Source organism: Alexandromys fortis, unplaced genomic scaffold (assembly GCF_014885135.2).
Source record: "Alexandromys fortis isolate MF-2015 unplaced genomic scaffold, M_Fortis_MF-2015_v1.1 scaffold_82, whole genome shotgun sequence".
Taxonomy (NCBI): domain Eukaryota; kingdom Metazoa; phylum Chordata; class Mammalia; order Rodentia; family Cricetidae; genus Alexandromys; species Alexandromys fortis.
In genome coordinates, this window is record NW_026067963.1 from 8128691 (window position 1) to 8142954 (window position 14264).

A 14264-nucleotide genomic window follows, 5' to 3' on the forward strand; every position below is an offset into this window, starting at 1 on the left:
TTTATTTACAGGACTTTGAGTGGTGTAGCCCGGTCTCTAGGGAGCCAAGTCTGGGGCCCTTTGCTGTTTATGCAGAAGGAAAGGTTTGGTTGCTATGGGGCTGTTGAACTGCCTATAGGCTGGTGACGGCCTGTGGGAATTTCTGTGTAGAAAGGAGAGATCAAATGGAAGGTGGGATGGGAAGGAAGCCGGGGAATTAAAGAAGAAGCGAGTGGTCCGCGGAGGCACACGTGCTCCTGCCTTTTCTCCTTTTTGCTGTGAAAATCCCTCAATTGAAGGCTTTGGTGGTGTTTTCAGAGTTCAGGTTTCAGAGCCAAAGAACTTTCATACGTCTTCGTGATTTTAGACAACAAAACAGTAACAATAGCAGCTACACAATCACCTTCAGCCCCTCAATATTTCTTTTTTGTTTGCTTATTTATTTTAGTGATGTGCTGCACACTCAGGTAGAGGCCAGAGTGTCCCATTGCTCTCTCATTCCTTTGAGAACTCTCCATGAACCTGGATTCTCACTGCCAGCAAGCGCTAGTGAACTTCGTGTCACTGTCTCCCTTAGCCTGGGGTTACAAGTGTGTGCGGACCATGTCCAGCGTAGTCTGTAGGTGCTGGGATTGGAGCCCAGGTCTTCAAGGCTACACAGCAAGTGATTTTACAACTGAGTCATCTCTCCAACTCCTAAATTGAATATTAATTTATATTAATTTTTGTTTGTTTTGTTTTTTCAAGACAGGGTTTCTGTGCGTAGCCTTGGCTGTCCTGGCACTTTCTCTGTAGACCTGGTTGGCCTTGAACTAACAAAGAAGTTAGATTATTTTCTAAAATTTAGATGTGTTTATTTTATTTTTATGTGTATAGTGTTTTGTTCACATGTATGCCTGTGCACTAGGTGCCTGTCTGCTTCCTTTGCAGATCAGCAAAGGGCACTGGGGTCTCTAGAACGGAAGTTCCGCACAGTTGTGAGCCACCATGTAGGTTCTGGGACTCCACCTGGGTCCTGTGCAAGAATAAGTGCTCTTAACCCTGAACCACCTCTCCAGCCCCTAAACTGAGGACTTCAAGTCTGTTTGGTTTTGAGACAGAGTTTCACCAGTAGCTCCGGTTTTCCTGGCGCTTGCTGTGCAGCCCAGGCTGGACTTGAACTTGCATTGCTCATCTTTTGTCTCTTGAGCGTTGGAATCACTGGCACATGCCACCATGCCCAACTAGACTTTAATAAAAATTCAAGAGGGATTTGACTGTAATGTTTTCTTCCCTAATTCTGCCCCACAAGGTACATTTCTCATTGTACGGTGTGGTTGAAAATCCCCTAAGCCATGGGGATTTGATATAGGGTCTTGGAGAACTCAGAATATGTTAGGTTTATTAAAACAATTGAACAAAGGAACATCATCACAGACTCGGAGCTCTTGCCAAATCTGGAGGAAAATGGACACAGCTCTCAGGGGAGGGAAGGAAAAGAGAACACTCATTTTTCTTGTTTGAGTCTCTGACTAGGACCCAATAGATGGTGCGGGAGAATTGTCTGTATTCTGTCAATCATGTTATAAATAAACGCTGATTGGCCAGGCAGGAAGTATAGGTGGGAAAACCAGACAGGAAATAGAAATGATGTAATGAGAACAGGAGAATTCTGGGAAGGAGGAAGTTGATACCTCCCTCTCCTGCCCAGACCACCGAAGCAGCAGGATATGATCTGCCCCACTGAAAAAAGGTACTGAGCCACATGGCTAACATAGATCAGAAAAATGGGTTAATCAAGATGTGAGAGTTAGCCAGTGAGAGGCTAGAGCTAATGGGCCAATCAGCTTTATAATTTACAGAGATCTTTGTGTGATTTCCTTTGGGGCTAAACAGTTGTGGGGGACCTGGTGGGAGGACAGAAAACACAAACAAGCAGACCCCTCATGTTACAGATAGACTATTGGATGACAGATTAACAAGAAGAAAGAGAAGTTTATCTATTTGGTTTTGTCATTTTTAAATAGAGTCTAACTATGTATCCCAGGCTGGTCTTGAACTTGCTCTATAGCTGAAGCCAGTGTCGAATGCCCAGCCCTCTTAGTACCACCATTCAGAGCCACAAATAGAAGTTTCTTAGCACGTGTGAAACCATATACACACGTGAACATCCAGTGAACATCCAGCGAGGAGTAACCCAGGGGGGCGGTGAGAACCTGAGGTAAGCAAAGGGAAGGTGGTTCATTCAGGCAGAGGAGAAACGGTGTGGGAAGATGGCAGTGTGGGCACTTAGGTCTGTAAATGTGCTGCCTCAGTTTCCCTGTATTGCAGAGAACGAAGGAAACAAACTAGTAAAAGAAAATGGATTTCTTTACATTTTGGCCAGAACTGGGGAGAGAAAAGTTCTTAGATTCTGTCTGCCTTTGATGTAGCCATGTTACAGCTTTATAGATCAGATAAAAGGAGACTTCAATGTGCGCGACTTAGCCGGTGGCAGAACCAACCGTGCAGCCTCTCCTTGGGGACAGGGTCTGCTTCTCCTCTGGCCCCAGGCTTCTGCCTGTTCTCCCTGAGCCAGGGATCCCTACGGAAGCTGTCATTCTTTTGGGCCCATTGTCTCAGGGTCCCTCTTTGACTGCAGTCCCCTGTCTTCCTTGTTTGCTCTTCAATCTCGAGGATTTGGGGTACTACTCTGTTATAATCCACTGGTGGCTTGGTGTGAAAATTCTTGAGATTTGCATTTGCATGCGCCTAAAAGGAGAATGCAGCAGCCAGAGTTAGAGACCCCCAGTTAGTGTCAGGTCACCATGCCTAAGAATCCCTTCTCTATAACCTCCGGCCTTAGTGACTTTCAGAATGGCTGGCACCAGGCACTTCATTTTAGCTGAGTGTGTCCCTTGCCTCAGAGCTGTTTTTCTCTGAAGACATCGATGCTAACCATCTTGTGGTTTGCTTTTAATTCTCCCTCCTTGGTGTGATGAGGCTTTGCCCTTTAATCTGCTCTATGTTGGGGGGTTGGGGAGGAAGAAGTATAGCAAGCAAGCAGGAAGACAGTGCCAAAGGCCCCTTTTTCTAGGTCAAACACAAGCAACTATTTAGAAGGAAAGACACTTAGGCTAAGTTTACCTGGTGTCTTCTGAAATTTTATGAATGCTGAGTCCCTTTTCATTATGTCTTGACAGATTGTGCGGTGGAAGCATTTCCTTATCTTTCATATATATAAAGATTACATATACTGAAGATTGATTATAGTTGGGGGTGGGTGAGACAGGTTATAAAGCCCCAGATGTCCTGGAACTCATTCTGTAGGCCAAGCTGGTCTCCAACTCATAGAGCTCTGCCTACCTCTGCCTCCCAAGTGCTGGTATTAAAGGATGTACCAGTGTGTGTGGTGTGTGTGTGTGTGTGTGTGTGTATGCAGGGCCCCAAAGAGAATAGAAAGGGTCGTGTAACATCCTGGAGCTAGAGTTACAGGCAGTCATGAGCCACCAAATGAAGGTGATGGGAGGGAGCCCTGCCTGGGTCCTCCAGGGGAGCAGCGGGTGCTTGTAACTGCAGAGCTGTCTCCCAGCCCGTCTCGGTTGTTTAAAGGTCAGCTGTAAGTGTGGCCTCCTGACGTCGGTAAACACACTGTGATTTCTAATAGAAAAAGGATGCTTACCTTTGTGTAGCAGAGTATCAACAGACAACAGCTGTAAAAAGTCACAGAGACTTACAAAGCAAAATCAGAGAAAACAGCAATTAACAAAGGATCTAGCTATTTTCACTTAGATAACTCGTCAGGTCTTGTGTGGTCAGTGTTTAATTCTTCTAGCTATTAGAGCTTGGGATGCAAAGTGCTTGGCCATATCTAATTGCCGGTGCTAAAAAATGATGATTATAATATAGTTAGAAATATACACATGCTGTATACACTTGTATCTGAAAACCATAAAAAAATAAAAATTCAATGATAATTTTATCATGTTGTATCTGTCAGATATATATGTAATATGTATAACAGATGGATATATTGCATTTCATATATCATAAGAACATTTTCTGTTATATAAATATTATAAATATAAAATCGAGGGGGCTGGAGAGTGGTCTAGACACTGACTGCCCTTCCAGAGAACCTGGGATAAATTCCCAGCATTCACATGGCACCTCACAGCAGTCTGCACTGCAGTTCCAGGGGATTCAGCATCCTCTGCTGACCTCTGAGAGCGCTGCATGGAAGTGATGCACAGGCATACATGCTGGCCAGCTCGTAGTAATAAAACAACTAAACAAAATCTAAACAAAATGAAACATACATTCTCTCTCTCTCTCTCTCTCTCTCTCTCTCTCTCTCTCTCTTTGTACACACACACACACACATTTGACATCCATTCAGGCAAAACACTCTTTCCCTTTTAATAAAAGAGTAGGGAAGGAAAAATAATTTTCCTTTAGACTTTAAATTCCGCCCCCTCCAGTTCTGTATAACAAAAGGAATAAATTTGTTAACATATATACATGAAGACAAATACTTGGGGAGAAATGATTGAGGATAAGCTTATATAATATCTTCCACTCACAACAAAGGGCTGTGTGTGTAAAGGTGACCAGGAAAAGTAAACAAAAAGGAAGGTTCGCGAAGCACCTTTTCCATGCATTGGAGCTTTTTTGCAATTTAGTCCTCTTTTTCTTTCTGGTACCGTGGGTTGCACTCTTACAAATGGATGTTTTCTGCATAGATAAGAATTTCCCTTATAGAAGGATATCTATCCTCTTCTTATTTTCAGAATTTCTCCTGAATCTGCAATACTTTAAGGTGATAGGCTCAAAACAATCCCTGTGCATATAGAGGCAGATCCGGTATCCTACTCGGGTACAAGGTACTGTTACTGTGTAGGGGTAATGGTCCGGTTCATTTTCGCTGCCTCCTAAAAGAATTAAGAGGCAGGAAAGATCTGAGCATTGACTGGTATCAGTAGAGAAATCTCCGATAGAGCAGATAGGAGCAGAGAGAACCAGCAGTTGAAGAAAGGCTTTTATTAGAGCTGAAGGCATCCACACATCCAGCAGGCACACAGATCTGCACAGAGGGACAGAGCTCTGCACAGCAAACAGCTTCTTGAGGGCTGGGAGTAGTTTTTAAGTCTGAGAAAGGTCATCCTCCGATACTTCAGGGCTGGCCAGTTTGGAGAAAGACAGGCTGGCCGATCGGCCTACAACCACTGTGCACTTGTCCCGATCTGGCTTTGGACTTGCTGAGTCAGCCATTAGCCAGGGACCTACTGGCAGGAGAAAAAGCCACAAGGCCTTTGTTTTGTACTGCCAGGCTTCTGTCTCAGGTCTAGAGGATGAAGAAGCAAGCTATCTTGGGAGCTCACCATCTTATTACCTAGTCGTGGACAGTCTCCCTATCTGCCTGCTTGCCTAGGAGGCCATGGACCTCTGAGTCCCTCAGTATCCACCTTCCCTCGTTCTCTGAGTGACTGGACCTGGGGAGTTAAGCACCCAAACTGCCATTAGTTTTGTTGCTAGATCCAAGATGGCTTCTCACCTCTCAAAGGGTGATATTTAGTCAAGCGTTGACAGGAAGGAAATGGGTTCATTCAAGCACCCTGAGGAGGAGAGGAGGAACCTTTGTCTTTCCAAAAAGACTGTCTTTTTGAACTCAGGACTGCGAATGGACTCCTGAAGGGAAAGAAGAGGCTCAGGGGACAGTGAACAAGAGAGTTAAGTGCTCAGTAGGGCCTTCCTCATCTTCCTCACCCACAGCATGAGTCTCTGTTCTTTTCCTGGCCAGGACGTTACAATCCACCTCGATCTCTTAAGGCTGTGTGCCTTTAATTCTTTACACGAGCACACTACCTTTCTGCAACTTAAACTTCACAGCAGAGCGCTTGCCTCAGTGTGGTTGATACACAGACTTAACAATAAGGAGAGGCGGGACACGTTTGCTGTTACCTGGGGGTCTCCAATTACTCTATTCTGAAAATGTAAAGAAATATTAGCAGTTAACAGCTCAGTCATTTACATGTGGCTTCACTAGAATTTGGGGAGGGGACGTCAAAGTGCTGTGTGGGCAGGGGCAGCTACTGTTACTGTTTGGAAATCATGGGTTGAGTTACTGGAGAAGCGTGCGTGCCACCAGCAAGGTTCTATAAACAGGGTAATCTCTCCCCGTCTTTCTCCCTCTCCTCTCAATTTTACTGGAATTTTTGGGGCACTCCATCCAGGGCGCCACCTGCTACTAGAAACTGAAATTTCTTCTTGAAGTTTTCAGTCTATATTAATAAAAGCATCTAAGAATGGTCTCAGAGGATGGGAGAGCTGGTATGTCCTTGTCTTCCCCAACCCTGCTCAGGCAGTGTGAAGAGCTGGCCTTGGAAGTGTGGGTGCAGGAGAACTAGTGCCATCCCTCGCCGGCTCCTGGGCTCCTTGAGAGCAGGCCCTGTAACTCGCCTGGGCAACGGGCCTGGCGCAGGGAGAGCCGTCCCGAGGGTGTGCATTTGCAATTAAAGCTCTTTGGGCAAAAGGGCAGACTGGGAGACACACCATGACATACCTAAGCTTCCAAAGCAAGATGATTTTTTTTTTGTTTTGGTTTGGTTTTTTAATTTATTTTTTTTATCATATTTATTTATTTTGTTTTCTATTGCGAGGGAGGTTGCAAGGGTGGAGGGCAGGTATAGAGGGAGAGGGAGGTGAGTAGGATTGGGGTGCATGATATGAAATTCACAAAGAATCAATAAAAATTGTTTTTTAAAAAAGAACAGCCTTAGGGAAAAACCTGAGGACAATTTTATTAGAGTTTAGAAGCAATATTCCAGGGCAGGCAAAGCTATAAAATCTTAGCAGCTGTCCAGAGGAGAAATTGGAGGGAGAAAGAGAGAAAGCCATGTTTTTTGAGTTAGGTAAAAACAGTGGAGTTCTGACTCATGACAGAAGGCAGAGTGGCGGTCTTCATTGGAAGAGTGTGGAAGCCCAAATTGTCTAGGAAAGCAGGTCTAGGCTTTGGCAAGTTTCCAAAAGAAAGAAAAAGTTAAACAAGGAGATACATTGGCTAGGTAGTGGTGTTCACCTTTAATCCCAGCACTCGGGAGGCAGAGGCAGGTGGATCTCCGTGAGTTCGAGACCAGCCTGGTCTACAAGAGCTAGTTCCAGGACAGCCAGGACTGTATAGAAAAACTTTGTCTTGCAGACAGACAGACAGACACACGCATGCATGCACGCACGCTTTTGGAGTAATTTGGAAAATCAGGAAGACCTAAGCAGAGCCCTCTGGCATAGTTCCATAAGAAGCTAATTGAGAGTGAGGATTTGGGGAAGGGAAAGCACATCATCTCCTTAAAGGGATGGTTATTCCAGCTGGGTTAATGCTATGTTTGGGGTAGTGTGGAATGTTAGCTCTTAACCCAAGGCTAGAGGTGGATTCTATTCTTTTGACCAGGAGGTCCTTTAGTGGGCCTCCATAGAGCCTTGATCAAGACTCCTATGACATTCTCACCTCTGAATAGGAATGGACTGAAATTGGGGAGTAAGTAAAACCCATTTCCATCATGAAAGTCTAGAGAGCCAATTATGTTCACCAAAAGGATTATTTTCTGGACTGGGGTTTCATTCCTACCCTCATGTATAGCCTGTTCTGGCTAGTTGTTTGTCAACTGATGTAAGCTAGAAGTTGTCTGAGAAGAGGAACCCCAATCGAGAAAATGCCTCCATTCAGATTGCCTGTAGGCAGGTCTTTAGGGCGTTTTCTTTTTCATTTATTTTCTTACTTATTTACTTTTGGTTTCTCAAGACAGGGTTTCTCTGTGTAGATCTGACTGTCCTGGAACTTGTTCTTTAGACCAGGCTGGTCTCGAACTCAGATCTACCTGCTTCTGCCTCCCGAGTGCTGGGATTAAGCATTTTCTTGAGTAATGGTTGACGTGGAGTGGCACCATTCCTGGGCAGGCGGTCCTGAGTTGTGTAAGGAAGGCTGAGTAAGCCATGGGAAGCAAGCCAGTAACAGTGTTCCTCATGGCCTCTGCTTCATTCCTGCCGCCACGTTCCTGCCCTGACTTCCCTCAGTGATGGCGTGTGACCTTAGTGATGAACTAAACTCTTTCCTCCCCCAGTTGCTTCTGGTCATGGTGTTTCATCACAGCAACAGAAACCCTAACTAAGACAGGCCTCCAGGCATGGCACTCATTTAGGAGGTTAAACCAGAGCCCCCATCTGGCGTCCCTGTCTAGAAAGCCAAGGACATTCCTGACATTGTTGTTTTGGGTCCCTACCCCTAAACTACTTCTCCAGTTCTACATCCTGTTTGTCAGTAACCCTGTCTTGCTATAGAGCCTCTGAATCACTGTGCAGCACAGAGCTGTACTGAAAAACTTAAGGCACTAGAGAGTCATGGCAATAGGAAGAAAGAGTCGATAGCTTCTCATCTCTCTTTTCTCTCTTCCATGTGCTGCTGCCTCATCAGGCCAAAGTAGAAGAGAGGATCCAGGAGGTCTTCAGTTCTTACAAGTTTAACCACCTAGTTCCAAGGTAAGCTGTGAGTGGGACCCTGGGGGCCTGAGAGAACCTTTTCTCTCTCCTCCTTGCCTTCGCTTAACTAACCAACCAGCTGGACTAAAAGGCGGTTGTGAGCCGCCTGCTGTGGATGCTGGAAACCAAACTCGGGTCCTCTGGAAGAGTAGCACGTGCTCTTAACCGTGGAGCCGGCCCTCCGGCCCCTGGAATAGTTCTTTGTGACACTTGGCAAACTAACTGTGGAGACACCAGGTGAGCCACTGTGGCTGAGGCACTGTGTGGCCTGAGGTTCTTCTTTAACACATCTACCGACTTCTTCAGACAGTCGAGGAGGCCACAGAGGTAGAAGTTTGTTCTCCCGTTTGCCTTGTAGTGCTGGGGTGCAGGACTCTGACCGAGGAGGGAGAACGGGGTCAAACTCAGTCATCTGGAAGTCTTTCCCTAGCCTGCCAGGCTATGTCTCTGCAGTACCCAGAGCTGAGACTTCTGCCCCAGCTGGAGCTCAGCGAATGACATCTGTGTCAACAGCTCAGGGGAGCGAACGCTAAGAGAATCTATGCTACTTCCTCTGCCTCCACACAAACCTGCCCCAGCTTCGCTTCCCCAGAGGTGGTTGGACTTGGTGATGGTGGAGGATGTGATTGTCTGGGAGGGCTTTGCTGTTAGCCACTGTGCCCACAGATGACTCACCTGACTGAGCTCTGAGTCACTGTCTCCTGTCTCAGGCTGCGTGTTCCCACGCATGGGACCTGTGACATCTGACGCTTCTTTCTACTCCATCCTGATAGATCCTTGGACTCTGTCATTCTAATGAGATGAGGAGGGCTGAGGGGCTGCAGTCCGGGAGGGTTATTTGGGGAATGGTGAGGGGGGGGGACAGTAAAAGAGACCCCACCCCCTCATAGAACTTCTGTCAGGTGTGGGTGGAAAACAGTGTTCTTGGGCTTGGAACTGTCAAAAAGAGAATATATCAGGTGTCTGGGTTTGTTTCAGGGATCATAGCTTTCAATTTGTATCCTTTTCTTTTTTTTTCTTTCTTCTTTTTTGTTTTCTTTAATTTTTTTTCATTTGTATATTTTTGTTTCAATTTTTGTCATGTTTGCCTATGAAAATGAGTGTCTTTTTTGGGAGGGAGGTTTTGAGACAGGGTTTCTCTGTCCTCTTGCTCTGTAGACCAGGCTGGTCTTGAACTCACAGAGATCCACCTGCCTCTGCCTCCCAAGTGCTGGGGTTAAAGGTGGGTGCCACCACCACTGGCCAAAATAAACATCTTGAAGGAAGATAATTGGCATGTTAATTGTTGTGGAGATATTATACATGTGGGCTGAACAGCTGAGTACATAAATCAGAATATCAATGTAAAGCTGAAGCTGACTACCACAGAATGAGCTTCAGGAGCAGAAGGGTCAGTCTGGGATAGGATTCAGGTGGTGAAATACTTGCTAGAATATACCAGGCACTGGCTTCAATACCCAGAACACCTCCTGCCAAGGAATAAATCTAAAAATGCGTCATTACACTTTGAACCTTTTAGTAGTCAAAATTTAGGTCTTGGCTAGGAAGTATAGTGAAAGGGTAGAATGTTTGTCTAGCAAGAGTGTGGCCTAGAGTTCCACCACAAAACAAAATAAAACCACCCCTAGACAATAAACCAAAGGAAAAAAAGCACATTTCAGAGTCTGAAGTGTGATTCAGGAGTGGACTTCGTGGCTCGCCACCATACACGCGGATGTTGGCAGTACACCTAGGGGACGCAGCCTGCTGGCATCTCTAAGGTCATGATGCTGATCAGATCTGACTTACTGTCGGGACCAGTGGCTGTGCACAGGTCCAGGCATGCCTGCGATGATGCTGAGGCGGGCATTTGCTATTCAGCCTGCTAGAGCCAAAGCCAGGAAACAGCCGTGGCTGAAGTTCAGGGCTGACGCTGAATGTTGCTGCATTCCACAATTAATCCCCTTCCCAGAAAGGATTTTTCTGTCAGTCGTGGTGGTATATGCCTGTGATCCTAACACTTCAGTGGGGGTGGACCAGGCCTTTACAGTTTTCCTCAGTTCTGGGGCTGGAGAGATGGCTCAGAGGTTAAGAGCAGTAACTGCTCTTCCAGAGGTCCTGAGTTCAGTTCCCAGCAAACCAGACGATGGCTCACAGCCATTTCTGATGAGATCTGGCGCCCCCTTCTGGTGTGCAGGCATGCATGCAGACAGAGCACAGTATAGTAATAAATAAATAAATCGATCTTTTAAAAAACAAAGACCAAGGGACTGGAGAGATGGCTCAGTGGTTAAGAGGACTGGCTGTTCTTCCACAGGTCGTGAGTTCAATTCCCAGCAACCACATGGTGGCTCACAACCATCTGTAATGAGATCTGGTGCTCTCTTCTGGCTTGTCAGCATACATGGAGGCAGAGTGTTGTATACATAATAAATAAATCTTTAAAAACAAGCAAAGACCAAGACTGGCCTGGATTACAAGAGACTTTGTCTTAAAAATATATAAGAAAAAAAGATTTATTACTCTTCATGATTGTGAAGTGTGCCCTTGTGAGGTAGTTAGTACCAAGAAGCCTTCTTTTCTTCTCTTTTCTTTTTATGGTGCTGGGGTCGAATTTAGAACCCTCTCTGCCTCCTAGGTGCTCTCTGCCAGTGCCCTGTACCCTCAACCCTTGAACTCCGGTCATGCTCAGTGGTGAGCACCTTTACCCACTGAGCCAGCTCCTTTAATGCTTTTGTCAGCATCCTGCTTTCTTTTACTGTTGTTGTAGAGTGTCTTGTTTGTTTGCTTGCTTTTGTTTTGGCTTTGTGTCTTTGATGACCTTGAACTCGATCTTCCTCCCTCCACCTCCCAGATGATGTACACCATGATGCCACACTGCATACTGCTTTTCTTTTTAAAAATAATTTATTTTTATTTTGTGGTGTTTTGCCTTCATGTATATCTGTGTGAGGATGCCGGATCCCCTGGGACTGGAGTCACAGACAGTTGTGAGCTGCCATGTGGGTGCTGGGAATTGAACCCAGATCCTCTGGGAGAGCAGCTGGGAATAGTCTTAACTGCTGAGCCTTTTCTCCAACCCCGCATCCTGCTTTCTTATGAAAGTTCTTAGTTTCTGTTAGGTCTCAAAGAAACTCGGGACAAATGGCAAACTGAGGAGCCTGTTAGCATGTGAAAGCCTCTCTGGTTTCTCTCAGCATTGCTAGAACATGTGACCGAGCCCTGGCTCCTCTCTGCACGTCTCATCCCAGCCCCTCCCCTAAGCTTCCCTTTCCCCCTCTTCCCTGTCCTCTCTGTGTAACTCAACCATGTTGGCTACGTTCTTCTCTTGGTTCTCTTTGCCCTCTTGGTGGTTTTCTTCTCTCTCTCCCTCCCTCCCTCCCCCCCCCCCCCCCCCTCCCTCCCTCTCTCTCTCTCTCTCTCTCTCTCTCTCTCTCTCTCTCTCTCTCTTCTTTCTTCTTCTCTTGCCCCCGCTCCATGGCCCAGTCTGTTCTGCTCTGGACCCTTCCAGAAGCCTCTGATCATGCTCTCCCTCATATCTACAGTAAACCTTCTCAGCCACTCCTAGGAGCAGTTAATGTTCTTAGTTTCATTCATTTTCCTCTTCACTTTTTTGTTCTAGCCGTTAAGGGAGGTCAAACGAGGGCCTGGCACATGCTATGTAGAAGTCCTACTAATCGAGCCATATCCCCAGTCCTCTCCACGAGTATTCTGTCCTGCCCCTGATGAACATATACTTCTCCAGTCCAGCACCTTAACCACTTGGCCATCCCAGCCCTGAATGTGTACCTTTCTAGTTCATCTCATTTGCTTCAATGTGAAATCTAGAGTGTGCACACGGTGCATGCACAGATACACATGCACACATCCAAGAACTTATTATCTCGCAGTTCAAGAGGTTGGAAATCCCAGGTCAAGGTGCCAGCGGGCCTGGTTCCTCCTAAGGCCTGATCGAAGATTTGCAGTTGGCTGCCTGGCTAGGTCCTCACTGGCCTTTTGTGCTCAGACTCCCTCACATCTTCCCTCCAACCCCACCCTCTTCAGGGCTGGATCAGCCCAGGGCCTTTGTGAGTGCTGGGCAAGCACCCCACACTGCGCTACACCTTAGCATTCTTCCTCTTACTAAAGCTCCTGGATTACTGGATAGGGCGCCACCCTTGGGTTCTCATAACCTTAAATTCTTCTTTAAAGCTCTTATTTCTAATCTCAGTCATACCTCAGGTTAAGATTTCAACATTAATTGTGAGGTGGGACGGGAGGGCATAATTTGTCTCGAACAGTAGCTCTTTTAAGTATAGTTTCTGACTGACCAAAATAAACTGGACACTTAACTTAGCAATATATTTAGATGTTTATGATTAAATGCATGAGAATGAAAGAAGCTGGCTTGGGGAAATGGTACTGGAAATAATCTCTCCCTGCATCCCCTAACCTCCACCCCCTCAACCTGCCCAAGATATGTGGCTGAAATTTCTCTTCAGACAGACCCAACTGTAAAACCTCAACAACCCCCTTCTCAGCAAGACTCCTGGGGCCTGGCTGTCTGTAGAGGGGAGCGTCTTAGGAGGGGCTTGCCTTTGAGTTGTCTCAGGTTCTTTCTGAGGTAGATGAGGAGGTGAGGGGGTTTCCTCCATTAGCTAGCTGTTCCTGCACAGTTGGGGTTCAGGCAGCTCCCTTACCACATCAACAAGCGGACCTGGCGCCCTTTGGAGGCCAACATCTCCAGCCTTAGAACTCTTTGATTCCTTAGTGACGCAAAAGCCCCTGTCACATAAAAAAGATTGTTCAAGAGACAAGGAGAAGACTTCCCAGGGTTTCAGTACTTTAAAGACATTTCTTTTACATTTATTTATGACGTGTGTGTGCGTGTTTGTGCGTGCGTCTGTCCGTGCTTGTGCGCCCGTGTGGGGCACTTGCATAGTCAGAGGACAGTTTGCAGGAGACAGCTTTGTCCTCCCACCATGTGGGGTCCAGAGATGGAACTCAGGTCGTCAGGCCATGGTGGCAAGTGCTCTCTTACTTGCTGACCTGCCTCAGTTGGCTGCATTTCTGTATATTTGAAGGATTTGTTTAATTGTTTAACTGACTCAGTAAAAATGCCATGCCTGGTGGCGCACATTTTTTTTTATTTAATCGCAGCACTCAGGAGGCAGAGGCAGGTGGATCTCTGAATTTGAGCCAGCCTTGTCTACAGAGCAAGTTCCAGGACTACCAGGGCTACGCAGAGAAACCCTGTCTCAAAAAAAAAAAAAAAAAAAAAAAAAAAAAACTATCTAGGTTAGACCTGTTCAGTTAGTATGTTCAGTTAGTACTCCAAACACCATGCTTGGTTTACCTCGCTCGGTTTCTTAGCCTCTGGTCACTGCTAGTCTGCCCTCCTTAATGGTCTCACTCGTTCTTGTAGTAGCCCATGCTAGCCCGTGTTCCATCCTGTTGAGGCTGAGCCAGGACAATGAGCTATTCCAGAAATCTGTTCACTATTTCCCTCCCTGCTGCTTAGTCTGCTCTTCTCAGCCCACTGCAGTCTCTGAACAGTCCCAGGAGGAAGCCAGGCATGCCAGCACACGTGCATAACATAAGCCCCTGGACTGAGGCAGAAGGATTTTGAATTTGAGGCCAACTGGGCTACACAGTGAGACTCTGTCTTTAAGAAAAAAGATTGTCAAGAAATTACCTAGGAATGTCTGCTGACTGGCTTCAAAAAATTTTTCTATTTCTTGGCTTTCAATCCCCTTATTCATCTCATATAGATTCTCTTAACACCCTCGCCACAGCAGCCGGTCTTTAGCTCCTGGGACCTGCGTTCCTCATTCCCA

At 46.2% G+C, this 14264-nt stretch overlaps 1 protein-coding gene across 1 annotated transcript in view; it reads left to right on the forward strand.

Moving 5' to 3' along the window:
• Fntb (farnesyltransferase, CAAX box, subunit beta) overlaps positions 1 to 14264 on the forward strand; it is a 62781-nt gene that overhangs the window by 8989 nt on the left and 39528 nt on the right. Inside the window, exon 2 of the mRNA XM_050153557.1 lies at positions 8405 to 8469. Coding sequence (XP_050009514.1) covers positions 8405 to 8469 — 65 coding nt within the window. The remainder of the gene's footprint in view (positions 1 to 8404; positions 8470 to 14264) is intronic.